Source organism: Notothenia rossii, assembly GCF_949606895.1.
Source record: "Notothenia rossii genome assembly, chromosome: 3".
Taxonomy (NCBI): domain Eukaryota; kingdom Metazoa; phylum Chordata; class Actinopteri; order Perciformes; family Nototheniidae; genus Notothenia; species Notothenia rossii.
In genome coordinates this window covers 78246694-78269822 of record NC_136901.1, presented here as the reverse complement: position 1 = coordinate 78269822, position 23129 = coordinate 78246694, and the positions used below count along the sequence as shown (strand labels likewise).

Sequence of the window (23129 nt, the reverse complement as noted above, 5' to 3'; positions counted from 1 at the left end):
ACCCCCCCCCCCCCCCCCCCCCTGGAGACTTCCTACACCGATAATGAGGAGATAAAGGCAGCTCATGTTTTCACGTTTCACACACTGAGGCCCAACACATACAGCTTTAAAGAAACAAGCAGGCACACACACTTTGTTTTCTTCTTACCGTTTCCCCTCCTCACTTTATCCTTGGCTGCTAAAGTACTTGTTTTTCCTCTGTTTAACACGACTACTTATTTGAACTCATAACAGAACAATCTTGGAGCAGAGCTGTTCATTGTTTCTGCAGGGAGGGCCGGGTGGAGGCGGATAAGTTACAATTAGAGTCCAGGAACATTTTGGACAGATTAAAGACAGATGGGACAAAGGAAGAACAGAGAGAATGTGCTTTAGAAAACAAAAGCAAAAACAGAAAGCGCTACATCCTCTCCTGTTATGAAACGAAGAATTTGACAGGAAGCATTGCATTGAGGTGTTTCTCAAATGTCCAAATACAAAAACTTAAAAGCAAACTGGAAGCTGGAAGTGAAGTGTGTGTCCTGTTTCTGTTTTAAATCAATGACAGTGAAACCATTTAAAATGCATTTTTATATAAACTCCAATAAAGCAGAATACAATCTTCTCCAACAATATACATCAACCATCAAACTTTATACATCCATCTGAAATATTTACACACGTGTTATCTAAAATGGTTTGCTCCGTAGCATAGCAAATACTGTTGCTGTTATAAATCCTATTTCATTCTTATATATAGACTAGATCCTTGTCAAAATGACATCAAACATGTTTGCTAAGTAAATATAATAATCATATATAAATGGATCTTGTAAAAAGGTGGAAGTGTAAACAAACATATGGCCTAATAGGAAACAGCTACATGTCCTATATAACTTATTTATGAAAAGTTTCCAAATGAAACAAGGATACATTTAGCTCCTAAAAAAGGCTGCATGGCCTCCAGGAGTTTACCGAGCGGTGTCAGCGCCCCTGCTGCGTGTCGCAGCCCAGGACCTCCAGACGCAGGGCGATATCGTTGATCCAGCCGCGCGGGTGGAGGCGGAGGTAACGGCCAAACAGAGGAGGATCAAAAACATTTAGAGCTTCCTCTTCGAATTCGCTGTTCCCGGTGAATATCTGAGGAAATAAAGAAAAAAGAAAATGGAGGTAGATACAACTTAAAGTGAAGACCATGTTTCACATCACACACTTCAATAGGATTCCTTTGGTGGGTTGTCCGCTCCACGAGACAGTGAGGGAAACTATGATCAGTAAACTGTCTGTGTACCTTTTCTCTCTGGGAGCTCTCCTCCAGCACACTGCTCCAGGAACGTTCATCATGACTGACGGTGACTGAGAACTCTGTCACCATCATTTTGGTCATAATTGATCGCGCTCCTTGCGTTAGGACCCCTGTGATTCGTTTTACCTTCCCCAAGTCAACCTGCAACCACTCGTGGGGGTTGTTGTTCTGGAGGGAAAAGGGCAGAGGAGATGTATGTAGATGTCAGCAAGGAAAGTAATGAAAAAAAGCTTGATTCAGATTAAAAGATTGTCCGGACAAAGTAAACAGCGACACAATAACACAGTTTCAGATATACATCTACTTACGTACTTTGCTAACAGCATACTAAAAGTATGTTTACCGTGAGCATACCAAATAAATCAAGATCACAAATAGCAAATATCTTGGTCAAAGCATCCACAAGATAATGTACCTTCATCCAAATCCAATTTTTCAAAACAGATAGCAAGTATGTCTTGCATCTATGTCACAGAGCGTAGATGGTGTCTTCCAGCATTTCCAGATGTAAACATGTACATAGATTAGACTGACGCAAGTTCAAAAACGACCTTTTAAATACGGAGTTGCCAGATGGACAATACAGGCCAACCAACCCTGGCATAGAGGGAGCAATGGGGACCTTAAGATTTGTAAGGAACTTTAATGCTCCATGGTAAATATGATCTAAAGTCACTGAGAAGACTCATGCATGTATAACATATTATTGTTGTCAAACTCCTTTTGCATGGCAAGAGAATCAGAACTGCACAAAGGAAATGTGAATATGAAGTCATGTGACAGTGAATTCAAAACCAATCAAATCATTAGGATTGTTCTTAACAGAAAGAAACAGCTACCAGCGGTTGAATGAAGTGCATGATAAAGGAACGAGAAACAGAAACCAGATGTCGGGATGGCCGAAGGGAACACCACACCACTTCCTCTCCCATATTACTGTTAGGAAACTTAACAACTTGGAAAGTGTTTCTGGCAGTGCCCTATTTTTCCAACCACAGCAAAACCACAAACGTTGACCTCATTTCCCCCCCCATTTTAAATAATTGAATCACCAATAAGGAAACTGTTGCTGGTGTTGCAGCGAGCTCCAGGCTGTGTTGGTACACTTTGACATCAGTGCTGGATGTGTTTACAGTTCTGAAAGAGCCCACTATTGATCCTATCTATCATGTTATTTTAAATAATTATTCATAAAGGTAATCTCCTTGAGACACAGGGTCACATTCTCAAGAGACCTGGTCAAGACATGGCAGACAGGAAGACTTTCAACTAGTAAGTTATACATGTTGTTTCCCCCTGCTGTCAGTCTTCATGATAAGCTAACTGTTTCCTGGTTGGACATTCATATTTATCAGACAGATATGAAATCAATCTTTCTCTTGGCAAGAAAGCTATTCATTTGCAAGTACTGGTAAGATATTTTTAGATTCCTCTCAGTCAGTCTCCACTGACAGCATTGTTTGGAATTGTTGCTAAAGACGCTCAACTTCCAAAATACAAATGAAATGCTATTTTGTTTGCATCTTTGATAACTCGACGACTAATTCTTATTAAATGGAAGGATGAATCACCACCCACCCATACTCAGTGGATAAGAGATCTGTTGCAGTTTTTGCATCTAGAGAAAATCCGGTCCACTCTGAAGGGATCTCCGGATAGATTTTACAAGACCTGGCAGCCATTGATCAAACACGTAGAGAAGTGCAAGCTGGACTGAACTCTTTGAAGATGATTGAGTATAGATTTGAGTGTTGCTGAAATCTGGGCTACTACAATTTGTAAAGCAATGATGTAGGTGTTGTATATATTTTGTCTTTTTGTTTGTCGTTTTATTTAAAATGTTTGTGTGTCTATTATGAGAACGTGTATACTTATCTCATTTACTCCGTTTTTTTATTTTATTTATATTTTTTATTTGTTTTCTTTCATGCTGAGGTGGGGGGTATATTGATCTGCTTTGTGGCAGTCTGGTTTAAATGTGCACTGTTGCATCTACAGTATGTATTTGACTGCTCAATGTCATTCTGTATAATTTTTCTTTATAATGAAAACTTTAAAAAAAAAAGTGTTAAAAAAAAAAGAAGCTATTCAGCGTTTTTTCTTAAATGTCAAAAGTCCTTTAGCTTACTCTATCACTCGGGGTGTAAATGACATGGCATTGGGTCAGTATGTGTGTTTTTGTTCACCTTTGGCCTCCAGGCGTTGGCGCTGCCTTCCTGGTGGAGCCGGGCGAGGCTGGGTCTCCAGCTGCGCAGCAGAGAGGAATAAAATGAGGAAGCTCTAAAGTTGGAGTCAGGAATCAGTCCCCTCTGGAGCCCGAGAGGGAGGGAGCAGCCTGATCACAAACACACACAGATGAGTCATTCTCAACACTTAAATAAAGTCAAATGAACTCCATTAATTTCTGCTGCTGTGAGAGCAACTCACTGTTGAGATCACAGCCCAGCAGCTCCAGGCGGAGAGCAGGCTTTTGCTCATAGTTTACAGGCTGAATCCTGACATAGCGAGCCACAAATGGGGGAATGAAGGGGTTGTTTTTCACCGTGGAGCTGTCCATGTTGCCATAAAATAGCTAAAAACAACAATTAATCCATTAACATAAACAATTGACTGCCTTGACTTTATATATTAGAAAATGAAAAGCATGATATCATGGTTATGCAGCTGCTCAAATGGTCCCTTGCTGAACAGAAATATTTTTTTAATTGCACAATATGTATTTCTCGGCAACAATGTGTCTCTCAATCCGGAGTTTAGTGCCATTGCTGTTATTGCAGTCAGCTACTCCTCCTTAAGACTCATCGTTTATCACCCAAATGATGCAAAGAGGTCTCTTCCCCTCCACAATTATTTATTTCTCTTGGTTAAAAAATTGTGGCTAAGATTTGGTATAATGGAAGCTAACAAATCAATAAAATGTCATGGGTTGAGTCCTTTTTCAAAATCTTAACTTTTAACGTTTGTCTACCTGGTTTGATTTTCATGGATCAATGAAAATAAATAAATCTACCATAAATCTTGTTTGCAAAGGCTAGGCAAGATAAAGTGTTTCAAGATCTTCCCTGAGTCAAGCAGGGGGAAGGCGTTTTTTTGTATTCACTTCAGCCTAATTTCAAAATGCTAAAAAAGGAGAAAGGGTTAAACAGCAGAGAACGTACTTTGTTCTGTTTGGTTCTGTTTCCTCTGTAAGTGGTCCAAGTCTCCTGGTCGAGGCTGTAGGAGACGTTGAAGAGTGCGATGTATTTGTCTCTCAGTTTGGAGCTGACTCCCTGCGTCTGCACACCGTGAAGCAGAGTGGGCCTCAGCAGGTCAACCTAATAACACACACATTTCACTGTGTTACTGTTTCACACATGGACATTACACAGAGGATATTCAATTAGGATGTAGCATCACAGAATACTAAATGTCACGTTTAACTGTTACCTGTATCCATGACATTTGGTTTCTTCCTATCCAAGCGTTGATATAACCCGACTGCTCCAGCCTCGCCAGCCTCGGCTCCCAGTCACCTGGACACATGTAAAGATGTTTTATTATCCAACTCAAGTGTGTGTTATCTACAGGGTTTCTGATTGAATTAAGTTGGTGTTTTCTCAGGTGCAGATATTGACACATGAACAGGGTCTCCTTTGTGTATTTGACCTTTAATATAAAAAAGGCAGTATTATATTACCTATGTGATCTGACGCTGTAATCTGGGAATCTTCAATCCTTCCAGATTTCATCCCCAGAGGGGAGACACATCCTGCATGTCAGTGCGAGAAAGGTTCCAGCTTAAAACATGTATTCCCAAAATTCATTTCAATGAGAGTATTTATGGAAAAGTAAACAACCGCTTCCTGGATACAAGTTTCAACCAGTGTTACAGTACTAAAATAAACATTGTCTATTTGGACAAGTTTACCTCAGATCTTCGACTTAGCAATATAGGAAATCCTCATTACACAATAGCAATTTACAGAAAGGAAATGTGTAGAAAGCTACTCAGATCATTCATACAATGTGATATAACAATTCAAAGTGCAGTAAGAGTAAGAGTGTGGGCAAAACATACGACTGTGAGCAATAACAGTATCAAGTGTCTCCTATCAAGCTGGACTGAACTGGTGAGTTGGAGAAGGTAAAGGTTAGACTGATTGGTTGTCCTTAACAAAAAGTCAGGGGCACATCTAAATCAATTGATTTACTACGGTACATCTTCGGCTCAGACCTACGTGGATCATAGACCAGGAGTTGGGCCCTCATGCCGGCCAGCTGGTGATCTCCTATAGTGCACTCCACCAGCCACGTGCCAACTGTGGGGGGTCTCATCTCCACCGTGCCAAACACTCCTGGTGATGAACAGCAATACATGGAAAAATCAGAGTCAAGAATATTGTTCAAATAAGCTAATAACTTAAATAGAAATAAGAAAGTGATGGCTGCTTTTTAATGTTTTTAAAAGTTTCTAAATATATATCAAGTACATAAATATGAACGTGTGTGTGTGTGTGTGTGTGTGTGTGTGTGTGTGTGTGTGTGTGTTTACCAGGGAAGAGGTTGTAGACCCCCATACGGTGTTCCTCCTTTGTGTGAACAGTGAAAGGCAAACCATGAAATTGCACAGCGTGGAATTCTCCGTCACTTCCCACATTGAGCAGGTGCCACCTGACGCGCTGCCGCTGGGCGATCAAGAGACCAGGAAGTGTCTCCGCCACATAACCATTTATTGCTAAGGAGAAACATAGGCATTACTTATAAGAAAAAAAGAAAAAAAAAGGGAGGCTACAGAAAGCTCATTATAACATAACACCAACACTAAACCTTATTTTCCTCACATGCAAACTTGTTGCTGATGTGGTACCAGGGGTCCTCAGTGTTGGCCTGACAGGGGGGGGCACAGTGCTGCCGCAGGCTCTCTTCCAGGTACCAGCTTTTAGTTTCATCAAAGGTTTGGAAGAGGAGAGCGAACTCCTGGACGTCCCGCTGCGTGTTCTGACGAGTCCGGAGAATTCCAGACTTACAGATCACCAGCGGACCAATCAGACCCGAATGAAGGTCCCTCTCCTGGAGCAAAGTAAAGCAATACTTGTTTTCTCTTGATCAAATGTCTATAAAATACGTTTTTGAGTCAATTTAAAAAGAAGTCAATTTCTGATAAGATTAAATACAAATGAATACACATTACATGTTGATTAACCATGGAAGATAAGGTTAAACAGTTTAAAGTTAAAGAGTCATCAGACCTTGTCCACAGTGGAGTAGTAAGCCCCCGTCTTGCAGTCAAATTCATCGTCGGTGGGTCCATGCTTCCTGGTTATCTTCCAGTTATAGGTCCGTGCCTCCCCAGGGGCCACAGGCTCTCCTGGGATCCCGGGGGGAGCCGAGGAGGCGGGGCTTTGGCCCATGCCGGCCCCCTGGCTGCGGTCATAGACCCCCTGAAGGTGGAAGGAGTAAGGCCTGGATGCCTTGTTCTTAAAGATCACCTGCAATAAGACAGAGGGCAAAAGTTGAGTCACCAAGCACAAATAAAAAGTGAGGATTTTGCAGCATCAATTTATGTTTCATAATTGTTGGAATTTGTTTTTATGTTTCATAAAAGAAAAAGAAAAACGGTGGAAAAGAAAAAAAAAAGCTGTTTAATATTTTAATTGTATTGGCAACAGTATCACTCACAGTGAGGAGTTCATTCATCTCGGCTCTGATGAAAGGTCCCATGATTCCCAGGTGTTCGTGGGCCTCTCCTCTGCCTACAGGTTGGAGGAAGTCGATATCGCTGTAGGCTCTGAACACCACCTTCTTGTACTCTGGCAGGAACTTCCTCATCCCTCGACGCATCTCTCTAGAGAGGAGCTGAGTCAATAACGTTGATTGCCCTAAACCTAGTTGTCACAATCCTTGACATTGCTATCAAAAAACCAAAGCATTCACCACCTACATTAGCATGCTAACGTACCAACATTTGCTGTTGCTTCTAAACATGTAGATTTAGAGGGTTTTTTCACTCTAACGTTTTCAAAATAAAAAATGATACATCAAAAACATTTAGCATTATAGTGTAATAAGGAGAGAAGAGGAGAACAAGTTAAACATAAAGAAAATGTTCTCGGAAAATGTGTAAATTGCTTATTTTTCTTTCTTGCTGAGAGTTGGTTGATAGGATTGAAATATCTGTTGATTTGAGGATTTGTGTTTCATTATCTATAGCCATTGATCTCACTATGTTTGTTTTCCCATAGTAGCCGTTTTCTCTTAACATCGTGAGTGTTGTCACAGACCCAGCTCGTGATACTGGAAAAGTAGGGGATTTCAACAGTGGGCTATTGGCTCATTCGCCATTGTGTCACCTCATTCTGCCATAAATAGGGACTCAAAATATGTATTTGAATGAAAGCTGTCAGACAGGTGCTGACTAGGGATGCTCCGATTGCCAGAATCAGTATCGGCCGATACCGATCGGGGCCTATGGGGATCTTCCATTTAAAGTGATGTTTAAAACTCAGTTAATGGGGCTCATTCACTGGCGCTTCCACAAACAACAACCAACATAATTATTACATTCAAATGTACATTATTCAAGTTTACAGTAACTTTGGATAATAACACGGGAGAAATTCTCTCTCTCTCTCTCTCTCTGGAAAAATGATTTCCACAAAGGTCCAGCATGGAAACCTGGATGAGCTATTATTCCTACGTGGGTTTGATGAGCTGATGGGGCTTCCTGATGCCGTAGTCCCAGCTGATCTCCTCTGCTGCAATGTAGTAGTGGCGAAGTTTGGGCTGTCCGGAGCGCAGGTCCATGTTATCTGTGGCAGATGAATCTAAAGTGCCATTCACCTAAAATAAAAAAATGTAGCATTTGTTGTGGAAGAGGGAGAAAGCGTTTTACATTTGTGAAACGCATGGAATAATATAAACTTAATAAATGTAGAATATACGGAAAAGTTGGCTACCTCTTGGCTGTAGTCGTCATACTCGAGGGACAGATTGATCATGTTTTGATCAGCAGTGTGGTTGTAATCCAGATCCAGCAGATCTGATGTAAGTCTCTCACGTTCAGCCTTAACGTGGTTTTGTGGTATTAGGTTTTGATGCATTTCTTCTGAAAGGCTTAGCTCTAAAGGGGAGATCTTCACGTTCAGCTGTGGATTGCTTTTCAGGAAGATATCGTTACTCTCTTCGAGATCTTCCTTCGTCCCGTTACTCATGCTTGGGGTTTCACTTTTTTCCTCTGCTTTTACCTTGACTAGAGCGTCAGTCGTATTTTGCACTTCCTCTCCGATCTCTATCCCAGTTGCCCCGTCTTCTGAAGAACCAGAACTGATATCTACATCCGTCCAGTTTCCCTCTGCATTTCTTTTAAACCTGCTGCCGCGTCCTTCAGCTTCAGTTTCATTCTGAGAAACGATCCAGTCCCCGTCTCTTTCCAATTCCTCCAAAACATCCTGTGGGATTCCCTCTGACACCGTGTCAGGATTTTGGGCTTCAGCAGATGATACTATCACTTTCTTCAGCTGACATTCATTATCAGTCGTGACATTTTGACTTGAAGTGTTCACTGATTGAGTATTGTTACTAGCAAGAGGATTCCTACACACTCGAACCAACATGGTGCGATTTTCAGATCTTCTGCCCCTCGGCTGTAGATCTATCTCATCGATATAGTCAGAGATATCGTCTTCAAGCCCGACACGATCGACTAGGTCTCCATCGTCACTATGGCGAACGGAGTAACTGATGCTCATCCCTCGATTCTTCAGTCTGCCGTCATAGGCACTGATCTCCCACTCACCTGAAAGAAGACATTAATATTACTGAAGAGCAAAACACTGTGGTGCTACTTGACACTTCAAAACACCTAAATCAACTGTTTACTATGTTGGTCCACAAATTATAGGTTTTGTATGAAATAGAAGTACCTTTTATTATCTTTGTTACCTTACTGTTGCTACTTATTTTGACTGTATGATGTGTCTTGTGTGTTCTAATGTCTAAGTTATTCTGATTATACGTTTTTTGAAAGCCACTTGGGCCACCAACATTTGTTTTATCAGTGACAGTTAGATTGAACTTAATTCACTTTTTTGGAGGAAAGGACCTGTTTGTCTTTATAGAACAAAGACAAGTGCAACAACGAGGGAAAGAGATAAAGGGCTGAACATGGGACAAAGGTACCAAGACCAGATTCAAACCCAACTTGTGGCAGTTTTATGTAACACACTAAATCCACTCGGCTACATAACGCTCATGTACTTGGCAATCCTATTGTATGAACTATTGGTGTCAAATATCATTGCATCCTATCTGCAATTTCAATTAATTATTTGAAAGTCCTACATTATTGTTTACATTGCTGAACTTCCAAGGTACAACTAGCAACAACTTCAGGCTAAAATTGCTTCCATAGAGAGTCTGTGGCCTTTAAGGAAAAAACATTAACTAATGAGCTACTTCAAATTCGATTTCACCTGCCAATAAATTAGACTACAATCTTACCCATCAGCTCAGTCTCCATGGAAACAGTCATGCCTGTCATGGGGAAGAGGGTGAGCACGGACTGGTAGAGGCCTTTGTACTGGAAGAGGTTTCCCGTGAAGTAAACGGAGAGGAAGTCGCTCTGGCTGCCCACGTTGGCCACATGCCAGAAGGCCACGTCTGTTTTAGACACCACGAACTGACGGCCGGCAAACATGACGCCGTTAATACCTGAAATTTAAAGGGAAATTCACATTTATCAACTTAATGATTTGATGGCACATTATATATAATTTAAAAAAAAATCATACAAAGAAAAACAAGAAATGTAATACAGGAATACCTGTGTGTGTGAACATAGCAGCAAGGGATTTATTTGTTATAAACAATATAAAATACATACAACTACAAACAATTATTTACAAAATGACAACAGGATAGAGTGCCTTCAATTATCCCTTGAATATGCCTCTTATGGTCAAATAAAGCAGTTGCTGCAGGTTTAAATTAGTCTTTCTTGATTATTCCACTAACAATGGCTTTAAGAAGTACATGTACGGATTTAACTCTGAGGTGAACTTACTGTAAATGACATTAGAGTCGTAGAATTCAGGATCTGAAGTGTTACTTGAGTTTTGGCTAGACTTCTTCATGTTTTCATCGATGTACCAACTTCTGTTCTCATCAAACACAGCAAATATCAGGCTCCACTCTTTATCTGAGCCCAACTGCATGCAACAGTAGATTCAGAGAAAGAGAAATAGTATTACATTAGTTCAGGTTAGAGACAACATGGCAGTTTGCATCTTTTGCATTTTGAAAGGATATTTGCAGATAATAATTTAACAGTGTATCCATTTTTTATATTATTATTATTCTGTTCTTCTGACCAGTCGTCCTCTGGTGTCCATGGTCTCGTGCTTGCAGATGAGCAGTGTTCCCACCAGCCCCGAGGCCAGGTCCCTCTCTGGGGAGACGCTGCTCTGATACAGCTGATTCAGACACTGGGGGTCTCCCTCCAGGGGTCCGTCATCTATAGTGAGTCTCCAAACGTAGCCAAAGGTCCCGTTGGGGGGAACTCCCATGGAGCGCAAGTCCTTCTCTGTTTAATAGATCAGATCAGATGAAACTTGTTGAGAACTTTGGGAATTTGCAGCAACAAAAAATGAAGCGAGAATGAGATAACTAAAGACAACACAGAAGTAACAATCATGGTGCTTTAAAAACATAAGACATTCCCCCTTTTTTTTCCTCAAAATTACAGGTTTTGAAGAGGGAATAAACACTTACTGATTCAGGATAAAAAAATATTAAATTCCCAACAATCAGTAATACGGTTTCAATGAAGCATGATTTAGACTTTGGAATGGGGGAAAATGTCCTGCTTTGTCCATCTAACTAACTAACAGCTTAATAATTTATCAACGTTAACCAAAGCTTTGGTGTGACCTACTCTTGTAAAAACACTACATGTTGTTCTGCCGCTGTAAGCATCGATATCTGCAGACCCTTTTAGTCCGTGACGCAATAACATGCTCTGTAGATTTGTCAGTTTCTTAACTAGCTTAGAGTTTTATTGCGATCTTGTACTATTAATAATGATAAACTATAATGAGTTTCCTCTGGTTGATGTCCTTGCTTAAGCTTACCAGTTGCATATCCTGGCAGTGGAGAGATGCTGGTGAGCCCATTGGGATAGATGTTGAACGGGCGACTGGCCATGTTTTTGAGAGTGATCTGGAGATGCAATTCAAACAAGCAGGAGAATAGAAGAAAGTCATTCAAAGTTTACTTCTTTTTTTGTTCAATGATGGATATCTTTTAGTTTCTCAAATTTGTATTATTTTAAAATCCAATCTGCATATTTTCTGTCTTCACTCACATGGATTTGATCTTTGACTTTTCCTTTCAGAAGAGGACCAAGCAAAGATTTGGAAGGGTTCTTTTTCTGAGTGAAAGATCCATCTGTGTACTCCACAAACACCGCCTTTTTATACTTGTAACCCAGGTAATGGGGATGTGAAGGCAAATATCCAGACTGCAACTCACTATTATGTCAAAGAGAAAATAAACAATCAGTTAAAGTTTCACTTTCTGCTATTCTTCTTCTTCCCCTCTTTCCTACCTATCTGTGGGTTTGAGATGACGGGTGTAGTCCCAGGTGATCTCTTCAACGGCAATGAAATGCTCCCAGATTTTAGGAAGCTGTCCCCTGCTGGCTCTTGCTTGCAGTTTTGGTTTCTTAGGCTGAATGCTTATGATGTCGAACAAATTCCCATATTCATAACTGTAGTCATCACTGCCGTCCCCGTAGTCCTGGTGTTTGACCTTACGCAGATCCGGCCCCGGCAGCTTGACAGGCTCACGGCATTTCTCCACCGTGAAGAGAGCGTTCATACCATCTGGGCAGGACAACAGTGCACAAAAACAACAAGAATTTTTATTTAAAAAGAAAATGTTGTAACTAATTCAAAAAATTCTCAGAGACGTATCCGGCCTTCGTTACCGTAGCGGTGAGCATGTATCTGACAGCTCATAAGGAAGCGGCCTACAGTAGCAGGTCTCATTTCTGCAGTGATGAATGTCATAGGGGTCACCTCCATGCTGACTTTACGATGGTTCAAGACCTAAACAATAACAAATTGAGAGTTCATTTGTGAGCTACAGAGGTGCCTGCCGAGCTAGGCTAGCTGTTTACCCTTACTTTCAAATGCCATTTTATAATATGTTTCTTAATGTCTTTCATTTTTGTAAAGCACTTTGAATTGCCTTGTTTTGAAAGGTGCTATATAAATAAACTTGCCTTGCCTTACTTTCACTCCTAACGCTAAGCTAATCACCTCCTGGCTTCAATTCTTTACTTAACCTAGAGAGATTGTGCATTTGGTAGAAATATTCTTATCTAGCTCTCAGGGGGAAAGCTTATTTAAAAAAAATTATAATACTATTCCTTCAAGCAAGTGCCTGCTGAAAAAAACAGCTTAGACCAACAAGGCTGGTCTGGCTGGTAAGCCAGCCTAACAATATTAGGCTGGATTAGTTTGCTGGTTTAGAGGGGTTTTGGACACTTTAGCTGGTCAGGATAAGTGGTTTGGTCGCAGTGGTCTAGCTGGTCACCATTAGCTGGTCGGGATAGCTGGTTTAGCTGGTAGTCACAGTGGTCTAGCTGGTCAGGATAGCTGGTTTGGTCACAGTGTTCTAGCTGGTCACCATTAGCTGGTCAGACAGGTATGATCTTGAGTAGAACTTTAGCTGGAATTACTTAATGGTTAAGCTGGTCATATGATGATGAAACACCCTCACCCAATTGCAGTAGCTCAATGAACATCTATCATTTCAGATCAGAGCACCTACCTTATCAGAAAGGTACCAGAATGTATTGTCTGTAAATAAATACTCATACATCAAATAATTAGAAGCAGGAACATAATTTATCACACACAATGAACATTAACACAAATTTCAAAACATTTTCAAAACACCCATTTCTTCATATTTTTAAGCAGTTTCCTTCAACTGTTTCTTTCCGCTTTACACAAGGTCCTGTATTTTTTTTTAAATGTAGTAACCGGCCCTCTCGGTCTTCTCCACGTTTGGTGAATTCAGCCATCCTCTGAAGCACTCTTGAAAAGAGAAAGGAAAAACAGATTAACTTTTAGCTTTGTGTTATGATTATTTAAATATATGCACTGTGAGATGAAAAAGAAAAATGTATCAAATTTAGTTTTGAACATTCACTGTGATTGGGTCTATTATCCACAGAATACACCGTATTTTTTTTTCTTTCTTAATTAACATTATTTAATTTCATATTCTGTTCTTGTAAATATCATATTTTATCATATTACATGTATATAAACTTTTTGCACACTTGTTATTTTGTATTTTATTACATATGTTGCATTGTTGGAGGATCTCAGGTCAGAAGAATTTCATTGACATTTCACGGTTTGATGATTGATAGGTGTGTGGGCTGTCTTTCATTTTGACACAGAAAAATGTTATAATAAACATACATACTGTATGTTAAATGGATATATCCGCCTTCTTTCATTTATCTTTCCATTCCCACAACAATATACATAAAGAAATGGCATATTTTGGACATAGTTCGAATGGTGATTAATCATGATTAATCTGATTAAAATTTGTAATCATTTGACAGCCCTAATATATATATATAGGGTTTATTCAACAGCAGTAAAGCATTAAGTTGCTAAATTAACGTACACTGAACTGTAAAACAGCTTACCACTATTTAGGAAAGGCTCTGATCAGGAGGGTTGAATAGTAGGACAGCAAAGAGGTGGAGGAGGTCTATGTCATGTACAACCATTGGTAGATGTTACACCTGAAAGAAAGATAAGGAAATAAGAGAAGACAGGAGGACAAACATCCTCTTAAGTAAAAGACCAAATCATGTCAAGCTTTAACCTGAGCCTGTTTTTTCAGTCTTTACAATGCACTGTTGGAAAATACCTTCCAAAGGCTAAATTCAAACTCAATACCATAAATAACTGGGTACCAAAGTGCTTTACCTGATAGAACAAGTTCCACACGGAGCAGCAACCATCCGGCTCGGCCTTTTGCTGCATATCATCTCAAATATCTGTTTCCAGTACATCTCTACTTTCCAATAAAACTGAAATTCCCCAAAAAATCCTATTAAAAAAGTAAAAAATAATAACTTGCTTTTGGCATTGAAATGGATTATACCTTTTCCCTGGATGTCAGGAAGGCCAGGAAGTCGTTCCCTTCAAGTCTGCAACCAGTCATAGGAGTTCAAATGCAAAGCCTGAACGATGACAAGAGCGGGAGACTTACATTTTACAATTATATTTGTAATTAATACCAGAGCAGTGTGTACATAGTACGACATGCAGATAACAGATCAAATCCCTTGACAGACTCACACACTTTGGTGATGTCCTCATCTGATAATGTTTCATTTTTTAGCAGCAAAGTAACATTACTCAAAGTATATATCGGACCCAACTAATTTACAATATGTTTTGCATCTCCTCAACAATGGTCTGTACAATCATTGAGTAGAAAAAAACTGTCCCTACAATTTCAGGTAGATTAACACACATTTTTGAGAAAAGTTTACAATGAAGTACAAAACCCCTCTTTTATTTGTATTAAGCGAGCTGCCACACAAAGTACAGATTAAAATGCTAACCTTTGGTAGAGAGCTACAGTTAGCTAACTTCATATTCAACACAAAACCTTTAATGGCATTATATTGACGATTTTAAACAAAACGCAACTCTCTCAACTTGTAAGATAACGTTAAGTTAACTTACCCTTAAATAACTACATCACATTTTTCAGGGGAAACACATACTGCAGAAAACGTTAGCTGCTAACTGTTGTTAGCTAAGACAGCTAACCTCCTAGCAAACGTAAGGTTAAGTTAACATTAACGTAACGTCGTAAGAAAGCAAAAGGAACCTTCGAGAAAGCTTTTACTCTAAGACTTGGTGAAATTGTGTAGTGTTGCTTACCTCCAGAAGGACTTTTAGCGCGTTTCCCAGTAGACAGAGCTGTCAGAGCGGTGCCTCAGAAGAGCAGCCGCTGGACGGAGTCAAAGAAACGCTCAACTGATCTTCACTCCTCGACCGTTAACCATGCCAGTCAATACATACCGCTTTGTTTCAACCACTGCCGTCTCGCCGTTCCCCCGTTTCCCGCCCTCTCTGTCTGTCTGTGTCTGTTTCAGTTTCGCCAGCAAGACTGCTGGTAGACCAGCATAAATACCAGCTTCACCAGCATAGACCAGTTTAACTACCAGCTAAAACCTTTACAGTCTATGGCTAAAACCAGCATAGACCAGCATGACATCCATGCTGGGCTATGCTGGCTTAGCTGACCAGGCTGGTCTTGAACCAGCAAGAACAGCCAGGCCAGCTTGTCCAGCCTGGTAAACCAACTAAACCAGCCCAACACCAGCTAAAACACCAGCTAAAACCAGCAACCACCTTAAAGCTGGTCTATGCTGTTTTTTTCAGCAGGGGCTACATACCTTTCATCACATTCAGAACAAAGTGGAATTACAGTAGATACAACAAATAGTTTAATGTTGCTAGCATGTATGTAAACACATTATTACTGCTGTTGTGAAAGTCTTCTGCAACTCAATAATATTTTTAATAAAACATGGAAAAAAAATTATTTTAATATTTAAATATCTGGAGTTTAATGAATGTCCCCTTTATCCAGAAAAGCTATTTGCTTGGACTTTGATGTGAAAACTTGAATTAATATTACCTGCAGAGTGTGTTCCTGAAACTGAATGGAGTGGATCTCTGGAGCTGTGCCCATCCCAATTACATGCCAGAACACATGATGACGGCTCTGACAGATTGTCAAACCTACATAGAAAATATATATAGAAAAAATTATTTCCAAATACCCGTGCGGACCCCGTACAGCGCAGCCTCGATACACAGTGTTAGCAACGTGACAACATGGAACAAACACCATGTCCACAGCCGGTCTGGTTCTTTACCGGGTAACGTAGAGTTGACGTATCCATTGATGGTGTGGTATTCCTTTATGCCCATACTCCTCTTGAACATCTCTCTGCTCTTCCTCTCTCCCACCTCTCCATACCAGCTCTTGCTCTCATCAAACACAGCAAACAGCAGGACAAATGCAGGATTTCTCCTCTGGCCATCATCTGTGAAGGCACCTGGAAAAGACACACAACCATACACTCAAAATATGTGAGGACAAATATGAGAATATGCTTGGGATTCTAACGCACAGTTTAACTTCACAAGAATATCACAGTAACTTCACTTATTTTCTAATATCCCTTTTTCAAAAACGTTGTCCAGAATGAAATATTCCAACAGTTTATGAATGGGTTGCCCAATATTTGTTTCAGATATCAAAATACCCATTTATTTCATTGCTACTGTGATTTCCTGACTTTTCCTTTAGCGACAATATGAGGATGAAATGTGTAGTTTTGAGTTAAAAGTCTCAACAAGTATTGAAAAGGTATTATTGATATAGTTTAAATGAATTCAAAACCTTTTTTTTTGTAACCAAATGTGAGTTTAATGAGTAAATTATATTAACACACAAGACATAATGAGTATTTTTAGGTGAAAAGATATGCTGGGTATTTGCCCTTTGCCCTACTAACTTGATTTGCAGATGAGCAGAGCACCAATGAGTCCTGAGTTTACATCTCGGACCGTGTCCACCTGGGATGAGTAGGAGTAGGTGAGGCACTCGGGGTCACTGGAGGTGGGACCGTCATTTGGGCTGATGTCCCACACATACTCATAGTATCCTCCCGGAGAGACGGCATCATCCTCCTTCTCCTGGCCTGCTGTGGAGTCATCGTACCCGACTCCTGGAAAGAAAGAACCATAACAGCATGAATCCTCAGCAGTAAACGTCTAAAGTTGGAAATCTGATGTCACTGCCTTTTGAAAATGAAGGACATTGAAAATAACATTTAAAATAATACTGAAATACAGAAATTATTTAGTTACATTGCAGGAAACACAATTATTAGAAAATTAAATAAAGCTGGGAACATTTGAGTGATAAAACCATACTGTACAAAATCAAGGTGAAAGTAAGACCACATTTTACAATGCTGTAAAAACGGGGAAGCATTGACTCATGATAATGTGAGATAAGGACGTAAACCGGACATGTGCACACAGACAGACATGAAGCAACCTTTTTCTTCATCCTAAATATCACATAGTCACCTTCTTAAACTAATGGCCTTCGTCATATTTTGGAGAAAATGTTTTTTTGCCTAAATCATCTCTCCTTGATGCTGGCCACCTCTGGTAAAATTGCCTACATCCTTATTGAAAGGATAGTGTTGTTCCTACCCTGATAGTATAATGGCCTATGTCAAGAGTGTGACTTAGGCCATATATTTAAAAAAGATAATGGCCTAAGTCACATTGTCTTGTGACTTAGGCCATTTGACAAGCTTTACAAAATGGCTGCTTCAAGAAAAAGAAAAACTAACAGATAAATTAAGTTATTTTCATGGTTCAGGGCTTATCCCCTGTTGGTAAGTGATGTTATACTATATTATACTATAGGCTAGGCTATACATGTTGTGTAGTTATTTAGTCTTTTACTTTCACGATGTATGGTTACTGTAGCTACCGAAGCTATACTGTAGGTACTATAGTTACTGCAGCTAATGTAGATACTGTAGCTCCATGAAGCATGCACACATTTCCCTCTGGGACAGTAAAGACTCATCTAAAAACTAATCTAACCTTTCAGAAGTAACGGTTACAATTACTGCATAATTATGAAAGGCACATTTCAATTGTTAATATTGTATTATTGTCTCCTTTTTCCACATTACATTTCCATCTTATTAGGAAAGATTAAATGTTTTTTTAATTGAATTTGGCCAAATAATATTCATCAAAATAGCTTTAATGTATTAATACCACAGTGCAATTACAAAAATGTTTTTCATAATGATCACACAGCTGTGACCGTACGCCTACTCCTTTTTGGTAGGAGATGCACTTGACTTTTCAGACACCGATCAGGAATCATCCAATGAAAATGAGACCGTCGTTAAAGAGATGGAGCAGCATGTACCAGGCCAAGACCCTGTGTCAGATGGAGCAGACAATAACTTAAACACTCTCATTGAAGAAGAGAGTGTTGCTGAAGATGCCAAGCAGACCCGTCCACACCATGAAGAAGACACAGATGATGATGATGATGATGATGATGTTATCATAGACCCAAACTACAATCCATCCTCTGATGAGTCCTCTGTTCGTGAAAATGAAGACAGTCTGGCAGCAACTTCAGAACATTATGCTCCTCATCTAGAGGTTGTGTATGAAAACAATACGGTCAAAAGGAAACAACATAAATACCTCGGCCCAGAAACATGGAAGCAAAATGAATCCAGGAAGATACGTCTCAAAGGAATGGCATACAAGGCCAAAGGTGGCAAAGAAATAGCTGCAAAGGCTATGGGCCTTCCCTGCAATTTCGAAGTTCTGTCAGTGAGTCACGACTCGAGACTGTCAATCCATTACAGAAGAGCAGAGGCAGTGGATATTTCAGAAAGTTTGGTCAATGGACAACTGGGAAGAACATACGTCACCACTTTGGTCACAAAGGTTGCCATGAAAGAAAGAAAGTTGGTGAGGGATCCAGGCGCAGTTCATAATTTTCCTACCAACTGAAACTTCAGGATGGAACGAATCTTAAAGTGTGCGAAGCTTTTTTTCTTCTGCCTATCAACAGGTAGCTGCAACTGCTGAGGTTGATGCTTTGCCAATCAAGGAGAGGAAGTTTCAGGACCTTCAGTCCATGAAACACGTCATGCCCGTCGAGTGTCATCAACTTTTTGACAGTTTGCCACATAATTACACACACACACACACACACACACACACACACACACACACACCCACTCTCAAACACACACACTCACTCAAGCCTTATCTTTTCTCAGCCGCAATACTCCGCGGAGTTTCGCCAACACACTCAGCCGCAGCTGTGTGGATCTCCACTCACTGTTCGCCAGACACTCACGTGTGTGTGCTCAGACTGAGTTCAGGCTGAGTTTCGCTGTGTCTCGCTGTCTCGCAGACGCCACGCAGCAACCAGGAAACGACACCAGTAATACAGCTCACACTGTCGGCTCCTCGAGTCTCAAAGGGCGGAGCAGCGAGCCCCGCAACGTCCCGCCAACACGGCACCCAGACCCCACGCAGCATTCTCATCTGTTTCTCATTTCTGGTTGCTAACAAACGCCATTGTAACACATAATCACACATCAGAGCAGAGTGGGCTCATAGGGAGGGGAAGGAGCTCCAGCAAGCCGTGTAGGACAGAGAGTGAATACACATAGCATACAGAGATGCTGTATGAGAAAACCAATTTGATTTTGGAACATTGAACATGTAAATCTATTCTAGTAAACCTCAACAATGGAATAATGATCAGTAGAAATGGGCATGACATGGGACCTTTAAATGGAAAAGGGTTAGCTGCAATTAAAAACACAGCAAAGAAGAGCTGGAGGGAGTAGTGAGGAGAGGCACATGCCTCCTCAGCGTTTGATTTACTTGCCTTTTGTTTTATTTAGCTAAGAGTGATTTAAGTTGTACCTTATGAGTTTGCTATATTGAATTAAAGGACCAACCACGGCCAAACTGCCCTCTGTTTCCTGAGTGTCTGTATGCTCTTCTAGCATTTTAAGCTGTTTGTGGCTGACCCAGCCCCATGGTCCGTCACAGTAATGCGGGAAAAGAGAAGTGCACTGTTTTGCCTTAGTCACTTACTCCAGAAGTAATAAGGCCTAAGTCAGGTTTAAAATTGCCTAAGTCACAACAACATGTTCGTAAATTGGCCTAAGTCATCTTATCCTCTTATTTTACACAATTGACAGACAGTGTTATTTGTATGTCAATAGTCATAATTGTCATAACCTTTTTGTGTGAAATAATTAATATATATCATATATTCTATATTTGGTTCAGTTTTTTTGAAAAACTTTAAAATATGACTTAGGCCATTAGTTTAAGAAGGTGACGACATGTAAGTGTGATTAGATCTGCTTCATGGCACCTCAGTCCTGGACATGACAGGTGCAGCTTTCCAGATTATAATGAACTCCATTATAGGAATTTACCCTGTGGCAGGAAGACATGAGGAGTTTACAGGAACTGACTGCTTTGGATCTACAAGAGCATATGGACAAATTGCCAATGCCTTCTGTAAAGGGTATTAACTTCACAAAGCTTCTCAGATGAGGGATAGTTGTGTTTCAGCTGGATTTGGTTATTGAATGGCATGATGCTGTAAGACTGACCGTTGGGCACCAACATGTTGCACAACACCTGCACACACAAGATAATGATACCGACGGCTCGCTGCCACTTCTCAAGAAAGAGGAGGCAACTTTGTTTCTGAATCTCTTAATACAACTCTTTATAACCCCTCGTCTTCTGATACATTTCTGGTTTTTATTATTTTTTCAGTTACATCATTTCTATTGGCCCAAAATGTACTTTAAAAAAAACAAACATCATACTGTATGAGTAAGAGTAATTTGGTTTCCTCCTTAAAGCTTTTGAAGTCCAAGTAAGTGTTCTACCATTGAGTCATCTAAGCTGTAACATGGATATCAAATTAAAAACCAATTATGAGTGAAAATGCTGAGTCAAGGGTTAGGGTTAAAAAATGTTCAATGGATGAACTCAGCTCTTTTCATTCAGTTCTCTACCTTCAGAGTGTTTCCAGTAGGTGACCCCCACAGGGCTGATGCTGTAGGACTGAGACGCCAGGTTTTTGAAGTGGACCACCACCCTGTCCCCAGCACGGGCAACGATCACCGGGCCTAAAATACCTGCAACCAGGCACAAGGTGCATACATTAGTCATCCATGACCTGCTAATTTAGGACAAAAGAAGCATCCTCTCTAACAGGACAACTATAACGTGTTTTTTTTTTGTGTTGAAAATGCAGGCAAAACCTATATTTTTCCACAACATCCATATCTTAAAATGAGTGTCTTGACTGAAAAACTACATTTTGACCTTTTCAAAGCAGACCTACCTCTCCATGCTGGCCTTATCTTGGGGACAGTGTATGTGGAATCGGTATACTCCCTGTAGACAGCCTTGACGTATTTCTGAGGAATATCTTTAGATCTCCCCCTGAAAAAGGAAAGAAACCAAACTAATCAAATAACCACTTAAAAAACAGTCCATTGAATAATTACCATCCTAATGGATTTTGAGTTTTCTGTTTCAAATAAATTATAAGAAAAACAGAAGCTTAAATAGGAAAATAAGTTAGCCTAAAACAACTTATTGTCAGATTTTTATATACAAAAATAAGGTTTGGCTATGAAGTCATGAAACAAATTCAGGCTATCAATGAAACCAAACCATACCAATTTATTAACACAACCACTTAAAACCAGCCCTCATGATCAGTATATATTTAAAAACATGTACTTAAACCTATTTTTAGTGAATAAAATACATTTTGAATTGGATATGAGGTAATGACACAAATACAGGTTATCAATCATACCAAACGATACCAGACATTCTAAAACACAATCTAAAAAGCCATCTTAATCAACATTTCCTATAGATTGTAACTTGAGAGTTTATACAAAATATAATCAAAACACGACTGTGTATTGTAAGCAAAGTAAGATTTGAAAAAACTAAACGGGTTTACATGTATGCCTGCCTAAATGACATAATAGAGTGAGATGCTTTCATTGGGATTACTCACCTTTGGTCGGTTGTTGGGTCAGCATCGTCCAGGTAAACGTAGTCCCAACCGATCTCTAACGCCGCTATGTAATAGTGCTGCCTGGTGGAGGGGCTCTGCAGTCCGGCGGAGGGAGTCCGTTGCCCGGCGGAGGGGCTCAGCAGCGGCAGCAGCAGGAGGAGGAGAGTCGCGGCTCTCATGGCGGTCATCTGCACCGAGTCTCTTCAAACACTGCCCTGGCTCTGCTGCTCCTCCTGCGGGCTGAAACATTTAAAGGGAGGGGGGGTGGAGAGAGGAAAGGACAAGTAGGGGAGCTGGGGTTGCACGTGGGGGCGTGTGGTGGTTGGAGACTGTGGGCGCGCGCTCTGCTATGATAAATTCAAGTGTTACTTTATTGTCCCAGAGGAATCATTTAATCCTAACACACATAAAGCAAGAACAAATACCTACGAGTATGCCAATAATTTGGAAAAGTTGTTCCTATTTTGACCATCTTGAAAACAATTAATTAATTAGAAAGTTGTTAACATTTAAAATACTTGCATATACATTTATGTATTGCCATTGCCAATATGTGAAACGTTACATTCAAGCAATATTGCAAAAAAGACAAGAGTGAAATTATTGTTTATATTTGAGCGTTATAACTGGTATAACCAACCATTAATAAATTACAATGTATGAATCCATAGCTAAGCGTTGTTGGTATTAGACATACTGCTTTGTCCCTGTTGAAAAAATATGTTATTGATTGTAAGATTTAGTTTAAAATGTGACCCTTTTTTTATTATTATGCCAGATTGTGTGGTGTGCTGTAAATATTGTAATCAATAAAGATAATTAACCACATCACATTGAACAACTACAATGTACTGCCATAGGCCTTTGTTCAAGGTTAACTGATGTCCTTTGCTAAAGTTTCTAGGAAAATTGTATTCCAATTACAAAATTCGAGACTTTCCATAGTTGTCATTTTCCAAATGTTGGTTCGAGAGAAGCACGTCTTCACCAGGTCTTCACTCTTAGTCTTCACAGCCACCTTGTGGTAAGTAAAAGCTACTGCATAATGTCTGCCTTTTGCATTGAATTGTGGAAAAGCACAGGTTGATAAACCTTTAAAATGAAGACG

At 40.0% G+C, this 23129-nt stretch overlaps 1 protein-coding gene across 3 annotated transcripts; it reads right to left on the bottom strand.

Annotated features, from left to right (window-relative positions):
* Positions 1 to 268: 268 nt before the first annotated feature.
* Positions 269 to 22250, bottom strand: f8 (coagulation factor VIII, procoagulant component). 3 transcript variants are annotated; one of them, XM_079669414.1, is made up of 27 exons: positions 22022 to 22250; positions 21329 to 21429; positions 20997 to 21119; positions 16899 to 17111; positions 16254 to 16436; positions 16013 to 16116; positions 12249 to 12369; positions 11868 to 12144; positions 11625 to 11790; positions 11392 to 11479; positions 10633 to 10844; positions 10326 to 10470; positions 9764 to 9973; positions 8221 to 9059; positions 7962 to 8104; positions 6944 to 7109; positions 6514 to 6753; positions 6106 to 6334; positions 5817 to 5999; positions 5503 to 5619; positions 4962 to 5033; positions 4712 to 4797; positions 4444 to 4599; positions 3713 to 3857; positions 3472 to 3620; positions 1271 to 1453; positions 269 to 1119 (listed from the first exon to the last, which is right to left on the bottom strand). In XM_079669414.1, the coding sequence occupies exons 1-27, from the start codon at positions 22207 to 22209 to the stop codon at positions 964 to 966; spliced, it is 4995 nt and encodes a 1664-aa protein (XP_079525540.1). In that variant the 5' UTR covers positions 22210 to 22250; the 3' UTR covers positions 269 to 963. The 3 variants fall into 3 exon arrangements, with proteins under 3 accessions (XP_079525540.1, XP_079525541.1, XP_079525542.1); XM_079669416.1 differs by lacking the exons at positions 16013 to 16116; positions 16254 to 16436; positions 16899 to 17111; ... (1 more) ...; positions 21329 to 21429; positions 22022 to 22250 and adding exons at positions 13995 to 14093; positions 14459 to 14537; positions 15250 to 15557 and having other exon boundaries at positions 462 to 1119; positions 12249 to 13365; XM_079669415.1 differs by lacking the exons at positions 16013 to 16116; positions 16254 to 16436; positions 16899 to 17111; ... (1 more) ...; positions 21329 to 21429; positions 22022 to 22250 and adding exons at positions 14459 to 14537; positions 15250 to 15560 and having other exon boundaries at positions 458 to 1119.
* Between the last annotated feature and the right edge of the window lie 879 nt (positions 22251 to 23129).